The following is an 18,176-nucleotide window of genomic DNA, read 5'->3' as shown; positions in this document are numbered from 1 at the left end:
TGAACAGAAAAACGGAAATATGACAAAAACGATTAGGAGAAACATATACAAAATTCAGACTGAACAACACTACGGATTTCTACAAAGTTTTCAAAGAAGAAATAACAGCGTACAAGCCAGTGAGCCTACACTTCAAAAATTCAACAGGCAAACTGATTACCAACAACAAAGACAACTGTCAGTTACTAGAAAAATACTTCAAAAATCCTCTAAATTGCGAGGAATCAACACGACTATCAGACAAACTTAAAAAGAAAAATCCACTATCAGAACTCCCGTCACTGCATCAAATAGAACAATACATTGGCCGGCTGAAACACAGAGCGCCAGATGAAGACGGGATATTAGCTGAGATGCTGGTACTGGGATGGAAGTAGACAGATGAACCCAAGCATGAGCTTGTTAAAGATTGCTGGGAGTAATGAAGAATACCAGACAGCCACGAGTATAAACAAGCCATAATCCATCCACTACGTAAAAAGAGATACAGGACAGACACCAGCAATTACCGAGGCATATCTCTGTCACCTACAAAATTATATCCAAAAAACTACTGAATAAGATAAAAGACTAAGCAGAACACACAACTGGCGTGTACCAAGCAAGTTTTAGAAAAAACAGACCGTAGGCAGAGCAAATTTTTAACATGAAAATGATCTTCAGGACAAGAACAATGAGGAACATTAACATGGTCGTTACATTCATCGATTCTAAAAAAAGTCTGCGATTCTATCTGTAGACAGTATTCCAAAAGCTAGAAGAAGGATATATCGACAAAACCACCAAACAATTACTCGAACACACACACACAAACACAACTTCAAAAGTTAAATTCGTAGAAGACGTTTTTGAAATTTCACAACTAACACAAGTCTTCGACAGGACGATGGGTTCTCACCGATTCTCTTCAACCTGGCCTTAGACAAGGTGATGAGAAAGTGGGATAAAGAACTGTAAGAGAAAAACATCGAAGGAATCCCTCTAGGACAAAGAAGAGGAAGATGTGAAGTGAAACGTTTCGCTTTTTCTGACGATATCGCAGTAATTTCTGAGGAAAAAATAGGTGCAAAGTTAAACACACAAACACTTCACGTAAGTGCAGCTAACATCAGATTACTAATATCGTATGAGAAAACGGAATACACTGAACATAAAGACACAACGAAAGATAAACACAAACAAAACACGGAAACAATGAAAGAGCTGATATGTTTAAGTAATTGGGAGAATGGATACAATCAAGTGGATTAGATAATACCACAAGTAAAGAGAGATCGAGGACAATGGAATTAGTATAGTTTCGCCCAAAACCGATGCAATAAAAGATCGGTATTATTCGAGGTAAGAATTACACATTATACTTTCTGAATGCCTAACTCTGAATAAAAGATGCGAACAAGGATAACTGAAAAATAAAGAAATGAAATTAACTAGAAAAATTTTAGGAGCCGGCCACTGCAGCCGAGCCGTTCTAGGCGCTTCAGTCCGGAACCGCCTGTGCTATGGTCGCAGATTCGAATCCTGCCTCGGGCATGGATGTGTGTGATGTCCTTACGTTAGTTATGTTTAAGTACTTCTAAGCCTAGGGGACTGATAACCTCAGATGTTAAGTCCCATAGTGCTTGGAGCGATTTGAACCATTTTTTGAAAAATTTTAGGACCACAAAAGAACAACGATAACAACTATACGAACAGAAAAAAATATACAGAAACATAGGAAGAGGAGATTAAAGTTTTACTGTCATATTTACAGAATGAATCACATTAGGCTGACGAAGAACATTTTTAATTTCATTTGCAAATTAAAAAGTACCACGGGATTGGTGGAAAAGAAGTGAAAGGCTTTTATAAAACTTAACGTCACAGAAGACACCATACACGACAGGCAAAATTTCAGGTTACTGATCAGTACTGCAAAATTTCTTGTTCAACATCAAAAACCACAGCTTGAGAGGGTTAAGTCAAATGAAAGAGATAGGCCATCTGCCAACGCATAAAGAAGTTCTGGGAAGAACGAAAAAGATTGTACCTTAGTATTAGCCGTTGCGACCTATAACTGGCCAAACTCAGTAATAAAAAATTGTCAATAGTTTTCATGATGCCATCCTTTACGGAGAAAATTGTCATTAATAATTCGGGAGTTTTACCAAGAAACGTTTCTGACTGGAGCTATTAGTTTTATTGTCTGTTAAGAAAAGTAGGTTGATATGGTATTCGCTGTTATGTTATTGCAAGCTGTTGATTTGAATTTCCCAGAATACTGGGGCGTTTTGTGAGCATAGAACTAATACTGCTGAAGCATAGCTCTCTGGTTAGCACACGCATATTTGTAAAATTACATAACGAGAAAAAATAATCAGATGAGAATTTATGTTTCAATAGTAAATCAAATACTTGGCTGGTACTATCAAAGCGACACAACTGGTATAAAGTTAGTAGTTTATACAGCCACGAAAATCTGGAATAAAATTTATAAAACTTCATGGCCTAGTACCGTAGTAATTATTACTAGAGTCTCATATCATTTTGAAATTAGTAGGCTAATTGCTAAGTGAGGGTAGGCAGAACATACTGTGTGGTAACATAGAAGATGAATGGTCCAGCCGAGTAGAAGCAGTATGTCATAACTAGTTTAGTTGATATGAGTGAAATTCGTCCGGAAACAATACCTGACAACAATAATCTAATAAGTCAGTGGTGGGCTTCTTTAGTACTGACACTACAGTCCGCAAATGTGTGGTCTGCTCGACGAGTCATGACGTCAGGCGTTAGTGTGTATCATCCGTAGTGTTGGTAATAGCTTTCTCAGCAAATGCCATTTCAAGGTAGATACAGAGGCCGTATTCATGAACCCATTTCCCAACGCTGCTAGGAATACTTTTCAAACTGGACGGCTTCAACTAGCCATTGCACATAATTCACAAGCAGACTTCGCACCGCAGCATTTGTAGTGTATTCTTCGGCCGAAGGAACATTTGCGAGGTATTATTGCTTTTCCAAAGCCTCGTTAGTATAATCCAGCAGTCGGTACCAACCAACCGTAGAGTAAGAATGAAACAATCTGTCACAAATAACAAAGAATCGAATACTTTTTGACTCTATGAGACAGCATACAGGAAGAACGTAGCAACATTTCGTTTCTGTGACATTAGTGTTGCACTGGAACTTTAATCTTTTTACATTGCATACACATACATTATGTGCCCCACTAAGTTTATCACGAATATGAGCATCTTTTTAGAAAACAGCTTAAAAAATACCACTTTGGAGACCTTTACTTCAATTCGCTGCCAGGGTATTAAATATTTTAAATATTTAAAAAAGTTAGTTGCGTTTAGATGTACTTACGTAACGTATATTCCCATGACATGATGGTGGAAGGCCACATCAACCCCAACACCAAACACCACTGTAAGAGAAAAAAGTAGACTGTTAGTGCCACTAAAATTTGAAATCTGCCATAGCTTACAACTGTGTTCTAATTTATGATTTGACAAAAGACGAAAGATTTTCTTTTATCTGTGTTGCAATACATCTGTTTTTAATGTACGTATCGTGCAATACGTTTTTCGTTGGTATTCTCCGTTACCACTGCTCTAACAATTTAGTAATTTTGTCCACAATGATTGCGTATCAAAAAGGAGTCTTCCATGTGAGCCTTAACCTTGCGAAAAGAAAAGAACGACGTCGAAAGCACTGTAATCCATCACCACCGCATTTTTTTTTTATTTTTTATTTTTTTTTTATTTTTTTTTTTTTTTTTTTTTTGAGACGAGAGTGTATTAGACGTTTTCCGGAGTTTTCCATTAGGTCCATCGCCACCAATGAAATGCAGTTCACAGCCTCGTTAATTTTCAACTGCAATTTAAAAAATAATAAAACTCAGCTAAAAATGTGTACACACACACACACACAGAAATACGAGCTGTATGCATTATGTCAAGTTTAAAACTTTAAAAAAGGAGAAAGCGATGGAAACACAGTCACACTTAGAACGCTACTACAAAGACGCCGTTCTCCTGCTCCAAGAGATCGGAAAGGACATCAGCGACTCGCTGTCTCCAACAGTGTTGTGAAAGGATGGACTGAGAATGGGAAGACATTCTCGGAAACTCCATTCATGGAGCTGCCCGAGCATAATATACCACCAAGTAATGTAAGTCTTCTCGATGTCAAGAAATATACTCAAGAGATGATGCCGGGCAGGAGCCCGCAGTATAGTCCATCCCAGGAGAGCTAGGTTATCAAACGTATAGTGAAAGTGACCTGGATTATAAGATCCAGACAAGGTGGCAGTTGACCATCCACCTCAAGGTCTTTCCCACGCAGTTAATGAGAGCGACATCACTATAACTACGCGAGCGTTGGTGGTCTTTCCCGTGTTTCCAAAGTGGAATTGAAATTTCCTCCCGCCAGGAGTCAGGAAAGTGACCTGACGCCAAAATGAGGTTCAACAGCACAAAGAGGATTTCCTTGCTGGGCCCTTTGAGGTTTGAAGGACCCCATTGTGATCAGATGACGTGTCACGAACTGCAGATAAGGAAGATCCCAGTCCCCACAAGAGAAGAGCAGGTGCATTCTTCGTCAGTGGCGGAACTGAAGTACCAGATATCCCTCTCAGTAATCACTTTTTAGCGTCGGAAAGTTGAATCCTGACTGGCAGTGACAGTGACTGTGGTAATAGGGGCCGCAATAGTTTGGGCAATGTCTCACGGGTTGGTCTTAGGGACTTCCATTCCCCATTACAGCAGCCACCGGGCAATTCTCTCATCTCCCAGAAATCCTCCTGGTGATCTACCAGCCAACTGCACTTTTAAAGGAACGATTTATAGTGACCAGGAACTGTTGTCACGATCTCCTTTTCCTCTCTCTAATAATTAGACATTTCGCCCTTGCCACCCTAAAGTGGGTGACTGGAATTCGAGTGTAGGAAAAGGGAGAGAAGGAAACATAGTAGGTGAATATGGATTGGGGGACAGAAATGAAAGAGGAAGCCGCCTGGTCGAATTTTGCACAGAGCACAACATAATCATAACTAACACTTGGTTTAAGAATCATGAAAGAAGGTTGTATACATGGAAGAACCCTGGAGATACTAAAAGGTATCAGATAGATTATATAATGGTAAGACAGAGATTTAGGAACCAGGTTTTAAATTGTAAGACATTTCCAGGGGCAGATGTGGACTCTGACCACAATCTATTGGTTATGACCTGTAGATTAAAACTGAAGAAACTGCAAAAAGGTGGGAATTTAAGGAGATGGGACCTGGATAAACTAAAAGAACCAGAGGTTGTACAGAGATTCAGGGAGAGCATAAGGGAGCAATTGACAGGAATGGGGGAAATAAATACAGTAGAAGAAGAATGGGTAGCTTTGAGGGATGAAGTAGTGAAGGCAGCAGAGGATCAAGTAGGTAAAAAGACGAGGGCTAGTAGAAATCCTTGGGTAACAGAAGAAATATTGAATTTAATTGATGGAAGGAGAAAATATAAAAATGCAGTAAGTGAAACAGGCAAAAAGGAATACAAACGTCTCAAAAATGAGATCGACAGGAAGTGCAAAATGGCTAAGCAGGGATGGCTAGAGGACAAATGTAAGGATGTAGAGGCCTATCTCACTAGGGGTAAGATAGATACCGCCTACAGGAAAATTAAAGAGACCTTTGGAGATAAGAGAACGACTTGTATGAATATCAAGAGCTCAGATGGAAACCCAGTTCTAATCAAAGAAGGGAAAGCAGGAAGGTTGAAGGAGTATATAGAGGGTCTATACAAGGGCGATGTACTTGAGGACAATATTATGGAAATGGAAGAGGATGTAGATGAAGATGAAATGGGAGATATGATACTGCGTGAAGAGTTTGATAGAGCACTGAAAGACCTGAGTCGAAACAAGGCCCCCGGAGTAGACAATATTCCATTGGAACTACTGACGGCCGTGGGAGAGCCAGTCCTGACAAAACTCTACCATCTGGTGAGCAAGATGTATGAAACAGGCGAAATACCCTCAGACTTCAAGAAGAATATAATAATTCCAATCCCAAAGAAAGCAGGTGTTGACAGATGTGAAAATTACCGAACTATCAGCTTAATAAGTCACAGCTGCAAAATACTAACACGAATTCTTTACAGACGAATGGAAAAACTAGTAGAAGCCAACCTCGGGGAAGATCAGTTTGGATTCCGTAGAAACACTGGAACACGTGAGGCAATACTGACCTTACGACTTATCTTAGAAGAAAGATTAAGGAAAGGCAAACCTACGTTTCTAGCATTTGTAGACTTAGAGAAAGCTTTTGACAATGTTAACTGGAATACTCTCTTTCAAATTCTAAAGGTGGCAGGGGTAAAATACAGGGAGCGAAAGGCTATTTACAATTTGTACAGAAACCAGATGGCAGTTATAAGAGTCGAGGGACATAAAAGGGAAGCAGTGGTTGGGAAGGGAGTAAGACAGGGTTGTAGCCGCTCCCCGATGTTGTTCAATCTGTATATTGAGCAAGCAGTAAAGGAAACAAAAGAAAAATTCGGAGTAGGTATTAAAATTCATGGAGAAGAAATAAAAACTTTGAGGTTCGCCGATGACATTGTAATTCTGTCAGAGACAGCAAAGGACTTGGAAGAGCAGTTCAATGGAATGGACAGTGTCTTGAAAGGAGGATATAAGATGAACATCAACAAAAGCAAAACAAGGATAATGGAATGTAGTCTAATTAATTCGGGTGATGCTGAGGGAATTAGATTAGGAAATGAGGCACTTAAAGTAGTAAAGGAGTTTTGCTATTTGGGGAGCAAAATAACTGATGATGGTCGAAGTAGAGAGGATATAAAATGTAGGCTGGCAATGGCAAGGAAAGCGTTTCTGAAGAAGAGAAATTTGTTAACATTCAGTATAGATTTAAGTGTCAGGAAGTCATTTCTGAAAGTATTCGTATGGAGTGTAGCCATGTATGGAAGTGAAACATGGACGATAAATAGTTTGGACAAGAAGAGAATAGAAGTTTTCGAAATGTGGTGCTACAGAAGAATGCTGAAGATTAGATGGGTAGATCACATAACTAATGAGGAAGTATTGAATAGGATTGGGGAGAAGAGAAGTTTGTGGCACAACTTGACCAGAAGAAGGGATCGGTTGGTAGGACATGTTCTGAGGCATCAAGGGATCACCAATTTAGTATTGGAGGGCAGCGTGGAGGGTAAAAATCGTAGAGGGAGACCAAGAGATGAATACACTAAGCAGATTCAGAAGGATGTAGGTTGCAGTAGGTACTGGGAGATGAAAAAGCTTGCACAGGATAGAGTAGCATGGAGAGCTGCATCAAACCAGTCTCAGGACTGAAGACCACAACAACAACAACACCCTAAAGACGCGAGGTTGTCTGCGTTTGGCCACTGCTTGAACCCACGCAGAGCCACCTCCTTGATCCTTATGGCAGGACGACATTCTCCTTAGATTGCCTGCTAACGACTGCCACCTTTTCAGCTAGCCTGAAGTTTGTGGAATGGATGCTTCAGAGGCGCCGTACATCATTTGAGTAACATGATTCATCAATTCCTGGAAACTGTCTTCGCGGTCAAACAGATCAAGTTGGCAGTAAAACGTCTGGTGTACCCTACTAAGCACCCATCGTGGTTGTTTTCTTTCGGGCACACTATCCCGCAGGTGAACCCAGCTAGGGAAGTGATCAGTTGAGTGCACGTTATCAACCACTTACTACTGAGCGGGTGTGTGGAAGGCCCAGAGTGCGTAAAAAGAAATAGGCAGCAGTAAAAGACCCTGTTGCAGTGCTGATTCGCGTGCTCTACCCCTGTTCAAAAAACACGCACTTGAGGACATGAGAACGCTCTCAATTGCTCTATCTTTGGGGCAGGTGGTTACAGATCCGCAAGCACATGGTATACATTAAAATCACCGCAGATGACGAATAGGTGTGTGTGGGGGGAGGGGGGGGGGGGGCAGCTGAGTCAAGAGGTCACGGAGAGTCTTTGAGTCTGGCACCTCATATGGGGGCACGCAGAGTGAACATATTCTCAACCGATGATGCACACGCACCGATACAGAGACTGCTTTCCGGCTCTTTGTGAGGGAAAGAAACGAGGAGTGGCAGGCCTTTGTTTACGAAAACTGCCACTCCTTAAGCTCTCTGCTCCCTAAGGTTATTCTTATTTTGGAGAATACAGCAACGTCGCTCCAGAACGGTAGGGAATTTAAACTGTATCTCCTGAAGACAGAGACACAATGGTCTACCCTGAGCTAATAGAAGTAATTCCTGAAACCATTCAGGCTCAACTGAAGTACGAAAGGTACCTTAACGGTGAGGTTTTTCTCTGTCTTCTGTCATTCCTCCGTGGTTCTTGCGTGGTTGGGAGATTGCATCGAGGGGTAGGTTACTTGAGGGACTTGCCAGTTCCCTTGGGCAGACATCAACGTCCACACAATCGATGGTATGGTTGTCGCGTGATCCATCAGATAGGACCAAGGTCGCATAGTTTAAAGGCTTCAGACTAGATCTGCGAAGGCAGCACATTCCTTGGTCCGTACTCGATGGGCACATGAGTGACGCAATACATTGAATATCTGGTTCGTAGACAGCGGAGCCGCATCTTTCACACGTTGCCTGACCGTTACAACACGTGGTGAAGTTACCGAAGCGCTGCCACTTTAGGCAAAGCGTTTGATTAGGTACTCAGAGCCTAACTTTTAGTTAATTAACAGATAACTTCGATAAACTGAAAGCCAGGATAAAAGTTGCTGAGTTCTGGAACTCACCACCAACACTTTTCATTAAATTTTGTACTTTAGTGATACGTTGGCTTTCCCATTTCTGTTAAAGTTCATTGATACCTGTGTCCGTAATGTTCCTGTAGGTCACACCTCCTTTAAAATAATTTAGTCCAGCGGGCAGCACACTGTTGGTAGCCTGTTCTCCAAGCAGACTGGCGTTTAACAACTTGTTTGCTTGGGTAGCTTTCAGTGCCTGGATCAGGACTGTACCATTGCAAAGCCTCTTGACAGACTTAAATTGTCCTGCAAGCTGTATCTTTGTAGAAAGGTGACAATTTTTCAAGTGAATTTTCGATGCATTTAACAACAAACAAATTATCTACCAAAGGATGTGTCCTACACTATTATTGCTTGCACTGAAATTCGCAGAAGTCTCAGGTGGACTACTGACACTGCATCTCTTTAGGATTTGGATGTTAATAACGCGCAACAGACCACCCACACTGCCGGGAGTAGAAGTAAGTGATTAGGCTGCATGGAAGTCCCACTAGCAGCTAGAAAAGTAAGCGTCCACCCAGACAGAGCCCCGCTTGCGTGGGTAAGCCTTATACAACTGAGATGCGGCAGTTTCTCCTTAGATTGCCTGCTAACGACTGCTCCATGTCAACAGCCAGACGTCTAATCAGCGCGCAACAGACCTTCAGATTGAGGGTTTTTGTAGAGGTTTTTACTATCCTCGCGGTCCTGGCGGTTAAGCAAAGATCCCCGTTCCCTGTGGCATACAACATTCCACTGTCGCGCCGCCTGTCGGTCGCTAAACGGCGTGCCCAGAGCTTACGGTTACAGAGGACTGCTCAAGAACCCGGGTTGGCCAAGCCTGTACCGAGCATTCGAATGCTAAGCTGCCTCAGGTATTCGTCATTTAGAACGACCCGTGGGCATGTGTGGCTTTATCTAAAATACCATGGACGCTTTACGCTTTGAGCTACCCCCGCACCCCCTCCTCCTCACCCCACCCCTCCCATCCACAACCACCCGTAGTTTACAACACACGAACATATACGACAATATATGAATCAAATTTTAATCCAATAACGATAATAGAGTTCCCAGTATGGTTGCTCATGGAAGGTGAAAAAATTATCATGTAAATGTGCGTTTAGTTCCAGCGCAAAAGTTCATTTTACATGTAAGTTGGGTTAAGGATATCGCACTGGCGCCAAAGTTCACCAAAATTCTTTCCGAGCCGCAGGGGACTTGTCAGGTGATTGCAAGATCGTCACACATCATTTTACCCACCTTCCACCGCTTATTTTGACGCCTCTGCAATGGAAGTCAGAACGGCGACAACCAGTGTTGAAATCACGTAGTTTTTCTTGTGAGTGGCCGAGTAAAATATTTCTGACATTTCGCCGCTCAGAAGCGGCATGAAAAGGTTTTAGGGGGTGATGTGAAGAGCGTTAATGGAACCATCCATTTCCGTGGGGCGTTGATTCCCACATATTCTCCGTTCGAATGTGTGATGAGCAAGCGGACGATGTACTTGCCTAGCTTTGACACTACTGACACCTCCGGACTTTCAACACTTCTCTAAGGACATCGTGGGGCTGCATCTCCACTGATCGTGGTCGTATCCCCTTTGAAGTACAGCGCGAACTAAATTTTTGCTCTCGTGCACTGTTTGGAACCATTATGGACCGTTCAGAACCATTCGACGAAACTAGAACATGATCACAACCAGCAGTTCTCCTATTTCGCGCCCTCCTGTGGCGTGAATAAAACGTAAAAGGGTACCTACAGGACTTCCCAGTTCAACAACATTTTCGGTGGCACCCCACTCATCTTCAATGAGAATTTTAAAAATGTATCTGTATAGAGACAGCCAGTAACACACGTTAGACGCCCACAGGGAGCCAATCCCTTTACAGTCCTCCGATTCCAGATGCCTGCCAGCAGGCGCCTGAGACTACTTCGCAGGTTGTCTCTGAAGATACATTTTTAAAATTCTCCATAAATGTGTTGCTGAACTGTAGAATCTTAGAAGGGCTTTTCCCCGTTTTATTCACTCATATGTCAAAGCATTCCCCTGTGATCGCGCCACATGAACGGAGAGCTGAATATGCATAAACAACCTTTGCTGCTTCCTATCACCATCAAATTTCGTCGAATGGCTTTGAACGGTCCCTAGTGGTTCCAACCTGGACACGAGAGCAAAACTTTCGGTCGCCCTGTACTCCAAAAGGTGCAATTTCGTTCAGTGGAGAGGCAGACCCACGACTTGCGTGGAGAAGGGTTGAAACGTCGGGGGAGTCAGCAGAGTCAGAGGTTATCAAGAACGTCGCCCTGTAGCTTATCTCACGGCGAACTGTCATTTTAGAACGTGACATGTGTGGGAAGCAACGCTTCAAAGAAAGGAATGGTTTCACTGCGGCCTTTTCGTGTCGATTCTGAGTGGTGGGGTGTCAGAAACGTTTTACTAGACCACCTGTAAGAAAACTGCGTGGTTTCAAAGCCGTTCTTCCTTCCATCGCAAATGTGTCAAAAAAAAGGGATGAAATACAGGCGAGAGCGGGTTTGACATGTCCACGATGGCGTTGGGCAGAATTGTGGTGAAATTTGATGCCATTGTGATATCATTAACCCAACTTACACGTCACTCGAGCATTTGAGCTCTGGTCTTTTTCTTGTATATGTGGACACCTTGCTGTTTCAAGCGAAACCAAGCCCGAGGGTGATGATGTAGGGCGACGAGCTTTTGCCTCACTACAGGGAAGAGTGGTACTCTCCTTTGAGGCAAATTTGAAACTTGTGCGTTGCAATGGTGGACTATTACAAGGTTTCGAAAAAGTGATCCTTTGTGTTGCAAGTGTGTTTGACGCCAGCGTGTCCATGAATATGGGATGACTGATGAGGACAACACAAACACCCAGTCCCTGAGCGAATAAAATATCCGACCCGGCTGGGAATCGAACACGGGGCTCTGTGATACGAAGGCAGCGACGCTAAACATTGTTTTCTCCACTTTGTTCGTCATTGTCCTAGTCATCTGGTCTGGTCGGACGTCACATGATACCCCTTCCAGCACATTGTTGAATACTTCACTCAGCCAACCATCCTCTGAGCGAACACTCTGAGTTACCGTGCCGGTTCCACTAGACCACGAGCTGCAGACACCAAGTACGGAGATTAGTCTGGTAAACTAAACTGAAGGGGCATAATTCGAAACCCTTGTTAAACTGACGTAAATACCTCTTGTTTCAGAACACAGTTTTTTAAAAAAGTGATCTCGCCGAAATTTCGCACACTTTGAACTCTTTTATACAATAGTAAAGTGGGTTCAGCTGGAGAACTCAAAGCGATGTATTATGCATTTGTCCATGCGATAATGAGACAAAAAATAAATTGATTGGAGAACATTACTTCGATCATGTGCAACGAAGCTGCCATGAGCACCATAAATGCACCGCCTATGAGTGTAGACTACTACACTACTGACCATTAAAATTGCTACACCGAGAAGAAATGCAGATGATAAACGGGTATTCATTGGATAAATATATTATACTTCAACTGACATGTGATTACATTTTCACGCAATTTGGGTGCTTAGATCCTGAGAAATCAGTACCCAGAACAACCATCTCTAGCCGTAATAACGGCCTTGATACGCCTGGGCATTGAGTCAAACAGCTTGGATGGCGTGTACAGGTACAGCTGCCCATGCAGCTTCAACAGCATACCACAGTTAATCAAGAGTAGTGACTGGCGTGTTGTGACGAGCCAGTTGCCCGGCCACCATTGACCAGACGTTTTCAGTTGGTGAGAGATCTGTAGAATGTGCTGGCCAGGGCAGCAGTCGAACATTTTCTGCATCCAGAAAGGCCCGTACAGGACCTGCGACATGCGGTCGTACATTATCCTACTGAAATGTATGGTTTCGCAGGGATCGAATGAAGCGTAGAGCCACGGGTCGTAACACATCTGAAATGTAGCGTCCACTGTTCAAAGGGCCGTCAATGCGAGCAAGAGGTGACCGAGACGTGTAACCAATGGCACCCCATACCATCACGCCGGGTGATACGCCAGTATGGCGATGACGAATACACGCTTCCAATGTGCGTTCACCGCGATGACGCCAAACACGGATGAGACCATCATGATGCTGTAAACAGAACCTGGATTCATCCGAAAAAATGGCGTTTTACCATTCGTGCACCCAGGTTCGTCGTTGAGTACACCATCGCAGGCGGCCCTGTCTGTGATGCAGCATCAAGGGTAACCGCAGCCATGGTCTCCGAGCTGATAGTCCACGTTGCTGCAAACGTCGTCGAACTATTTGCGCAGATGGTGGTTGTCGTGCAAACGTCCCCATCTGTTGACTCAGGGATCGAGACGTGGCTGCACGATCCGTTACAGCCATGCGGATAAGATGCCTGTCATCTCGACTGCTAGTGATACGAGGCCGTTGGGATCCAGCACGGCGTTCCGTATTACCCTCCTGAACCCACCGATTCCATATTCTGCTATCAGTCATTGGATCTCGACCGGCGCGAGCAGCATTGTCGCTATACGAAAAACCGCAATCGCAATAGGCTACAATCCGACCTTTATCAACGTCGGAAATGTGATGGTACGCATTTCTCCTCCTTACACGAGGGATCACAGCGACGTTTCACCAGGCAACGCCGGTCAACTGCTGTTTGTGTATGAGAAATCGGTTTGAAAGTTTCCTCATGTGAGCACGTTGTAGGTGTCGCCACCGGCGCCGAGCTTGTGTGAATGCTCTGAAAAGCTAATTGTATATCACAGCATCTTCTTCCTGTCAGTTAAATTTCGCGTCTGTAGCACGTCATCTTCGTGGTGTAGCAATTTTAATGGCCAGTAGTGTATTTGTCACATTATAACAAATGGTTAGTTTTTCAGAACACTGAAATGATTTTGTTCATTAACCTAACTTTTTAGGGCAAGTCAGTGATAGCGACACAATTTCCACTACGTCCACGAAGAAATAAATACGACGGAGAACTGTGTAGAGTACTATGACAAAGAATATTCTGGAAGTTTTGTTTGCAAAGTGCAAAATTGCCTCAATGAATTTGCGCCTCTATGCTAACTTGGACACGTGACTAGCCAAGCTCTTTGTTTCGCAAGTTGTCATCAAGGTCATCCGATCTCACCTGTTGTGATATTTTTGTTTGAGCTTTATGTAACGTGCGCTGCATGTACTGCGCCTCTCCCAACCTCCTGCCAGCCGCGAAACACAGTATTAGCTGACTACACGTTCCTCGAGTAGGAGAACTTAGTTATTTTTCACGTATCTCACGAGACACATGGTTATGTATAGTTTCATTCCCGTCCAGTAAAGTTTTCTGAGCACGTGAGTGTATTAATAGTATATTTGGTCTTGTGTAAAAAGTTTATACCAATATTGACTATGTAAAGTTGTTTCATTCCGATTCTCTGGGCGGGAGCAGCGGTATTCAAAGCTGTGATACGACACTGTAAAAGTGAGGTGCTAAACATGGATCCTTAGTAATGCTGATCATCGAAAATTGACGAAGACTGTCACACAGCATCGTGGAGCAAATGGCCACCTTAGAATGTAGTCACCATCTTTAATATCCTTTATTTTCAAACACAGTTTGGATATAGTTCAAAAATGGAATATTCGAGGCTGTCTGACAATCTCTGATCCTATTATCAAACGTTAACATGACGCAAACAATGCATCATTGATCAGCCGTGGCTCAGTATTCTCTATATTCGTGGCAAAAGTAATGTTTATATTTAAGGGACGCCGAATGAAGTAGCCCTTCTAGACGGAAAGTCACCGCTTAAGATGATTTTTAGCTGTCCTAGTACATACTCTGATACATGTTTCTGATCATTAACAACGAGATCCTCCTCTCAGATTTCTTTCTGATAACTCTATTTCTGCTCTGAGAAACAGCTATAAATGTCGGTAGTCCAACATGGACATCATGAAGTATTCATTGTGCGTTCTATAACACTGTGATAGATGTGTTCTTCATTTACCATTACTAATGTATGAGCCCAAATGTAAATTTCACAAGTTGCACACATCAGTTCAGCGACAAATAGCAGCAGGCAGGCTGCAGGAAAACAATGGTGTACAACCTATTATCCACATTCAGACACTTGAATATTTTGATGAAATTCCTTGTCTTGAGATTAAGTCCTTATACTTTCAACAGCATGCTTTTAAAGGATCTCTCGTTCAAGTGAGTGTCTCAACCATGTTTTGCAGAGAGTACCAAATCTTCACACTTGGCCACTCTCCGTTCATTTCAAACTATGCAGTGGCTCTCCCGCTATTCAGCCGAACTCCCTTGATTTTCATTTTAGTGAGAACCGAAGTCAAACTCTTCGCTGTACGCATTCGGTGCTAGTAGTACAGCACCGCTGAAGAGCCTCTCTGCACTTCGGATGCATCGGAGAGAAGCAAATGGGCAGTTAAAACTTTGAAATAGCTGCTAAGAGATGTCTTGGTGGCTCGACTACCACAACCGTATTTGCAACAGACGGCTGTCCAGCTTCAAATGATCGTTAAAATGGTTCAAATGGCTCTAAGCACCATGGAACTCAACATCTGAGGCCATCAGTCCCCTAGACTTATAACTACTTAAACCTAACTAAGAACTACTTAAACCTAACTAACCTAAGGACATCACACACATCCATGCCCGAGGCAGGATTCGAACCTGGATCGTAGCAGCAGTGCGGTTCCGGATTGAAGCGCCTAGAACCGCTCGGCCAGAGCGGCCGGCTCAAACGATCGTCTCTAAATTAACAGTGTTAAACTATTTGGCAACAGTTGGTATACTAAATACAAATTTTATTCGCATTCACCATAAATTACATTTCAGATTACCTGTTTCGATTATTAAACAAGCATCTTCGGATTTAGAAAAGACGGAAATGAAAATACGTAGTTTTAAGCTACATAAATTTTAAAGGAATTAACTTCATTGCCTTGTTGACGTATAATTATGAAGAAGGAACAATAAGAATGAAAGAACATGAGAGAAGAGCTCAGGCTGGAAAGGGGGTAATGTCAGGATGCAATCTTTCTCCCCTACAGCCCAATTTGTACATTGATGAAGTAACGACGGAAATAAAAGATAGCTTCCACAGTTGGATTAAAACTGACGATAAAAGGAATTCATTGATATGATTCCTTGATGACATTGCTATCCTCAGTGAATGTGAGGAATACCTACAGGACCTGAAAGATATTGATAAGATTCGGTGAAGTAAAACAGGAAGAATTGCAAGCCCTGTTGAACAGAATGAGCATTGTAGTGAGCACAGAATGTGTTCTAAGGCTAAACCGAAGCAAGACGAAAGTAATGAAGAGTAGCAGATACATGATTTATTCTCCCAGAATGACAATATCTTTTCAAATTTTTTCTTTCATTTCCGTTACTGCTTCCTAAATGGTGATACTCAATTCGTAGGACTAGGCTTCAAGCCTGTCTCACTCTCTCCTCCACTACTTCCCACCTTTCGTGCCCTTCGGCTGTTATAATTGTAGTCTCGATTCCATGCATGTTATACAAGGGGTATTCAATAAGTAATGCGATATATTTTCTTCGGCCAGTTTCGGATGAAAAATTGATAATGACGATGTTTGGTTTGGGGGCGCTCAACTGCGCGGTCATCAGCGTTCGTACATATTCCCAATCTGTACACAGTCCCATTTAGTCACTTACATGAGTGATGCTGGAATGATGAGGACAACACAAACACCAACTCCCCGGGCAGAGAAAACCACCAACCTGGCAGGAAATCGAACCCGGGACCCGTGATCCAGAGGTAGCAACACTAGGAACTAGACCACGAGCTGCGGACTTGAAAAATTGTGGGACATCGTGGATATTCAGACTCCTGCCCCTATAGTTTCACGACGTTCCGACAGCAAACAATAGTGTTTTGAAGCAAAAAGAGTGGGGAATAACAGAAAGTATTGGAATCCTGAATAAAACCAACTTGCTATTAAAAAAAAAGTGTTGCATTACTTATGGAACGCCCATCGTACATTACCTGTCACTGACTGTATTGTATACTTGCCATAGTTTCGAAGAGAGTATAGTATACTAATATTTGAAATGTATTCGCAGTTGAGAATATGGACTACTATCAGCTGTATAACGGAATGACGACAGTGAAAATTTGTGCCGGACCAGAAATCGAACCCAGATTTCTCGCTTGTCGAGAGCAGTCGCATTACCATTTGGCTATCCGATCAGGACTCGCGGCCAGACACAACCATCCATATGTCGTCAACCATTTGCCTACAACCTGTATGTGCAAGCATGTTCGAAGGAACTTTGCAACGTAATTCAGAATAATAAAGGCACTGCAACATCTTATTTATTCGCCGACATCGGAGAAGCGACTTTCAAGTAAAATATCTCCCCTGTACGGGAATATGTATAAAGGATGTACGAGAACAGGTTGTGGAGACGTGGTTGACGACGTACGAAAGTTCGACTCTGGCCGTCAGTCACGCAGAGACAGCCAAATGCTAAGAAGACAGCTCGCGATAAGGAGGAAATCTGGGTTCGCGTCTCGGCCCAGCACAAATTGTCGCTATCGTCATTTCGTTATGCAGTTTACGGTAGTCTATATTCGCAACTGCAAAAACACTTCATGTATTTCATGACGGCTGCAGTCGCCGCATTGTATGCAGGTATGCACGTCCGAAGGAAATTTGCTTCGTAATTCTGAATAACATGGGTACTGCAGTATCGTATTCCGATATTGTCCGCCTTAAGGACCTGCGGTACTGGTTGTTAAGATAATAGTTATAAATATTTTAGCGTATAACCACTAACATTAGGAACACAATTGTCAGCAACGCGTTTCAGGAGTCAGTTCCCATCATCTGGCTGTCTAAGTTAATACTACATAAATATGCACTTCAAATGCACATAATGTCAAAAAATAAAAACAAATAAAATTATTTAGACATGAAGCCTTCGTATTATTTTAAAAATGGTACCACCAGACTCTCTGCTTATCCCTGTTATCGTCCATCCACCAAGGCGTTCCTTCTGTAAAGCAGTTAACTCCGGTCACATCAGAATCCTTTCCTCGCGTCTCTACTTCACAAATATGTGTACAGCTGTGCCAGACTACACTGAGCCAGCAGCCGTTCAGTAACACTCCAAAGATATTACAAATAACATGGATACGCCATACCAATGGCTATCTGTGAAAAATCTTTCACATTTATCGTATTAACGCCAACGTTAAAGAAATATAATGAAATAGAACATTGAAGAAGGCATTACCGTTATCAACACTTTGTATACGACGTGCACTATCGAACTAAACCTGGTGAAGTATTATTCCAAGTTCCTCAAGCAGGTCGAGTTCCTTTCCTTTCTTAACTACATGCATCACCTATAAATCCTCTTAATCTT

At 42.7% G+C, this 18,176-nt stretch overlaps 1 protein-coding gene across 1 annotated transcript in view; it reads right to left on the bottom strand.

The window, feature by feature from the left end:
- LOC124795882 overlaps positions 1-18,176 on the bottom strand; it is a 507,389-nt gene that overhangs the window by 199,556 nt on the left and 289,657 nt on the right. The window contains exon 2 of the mRNA XM_047259966.1: positions 3,349-3,409. Within this exon, the coding sequence (XP_047115922.1) occupies positions 3,349-3,409 (61 nt within the window). The remainder of the gene's footprint in view (positions 1-3,348; positions 3,410-18,176) is intronic.

Source organism: Schistocerca piceifrons, chromosome 1 (assembly GCF_021461385.2).
Source record: "Schistocerca piceifrons isolate TAMUIC-IGC-003096 chromosome 1, iqSchPice1.1, whole genome shotgun sequence".
Lineage (NCBI taxonomy): Eukaryota > Metazoa > Arthropoda > Insecta > Orthoptera > Acrididae > Schistocerca > Schistocerca piceifrons.
This window is presented reverse-complemented; position numbering and strand designations above follow the sequence as displayed.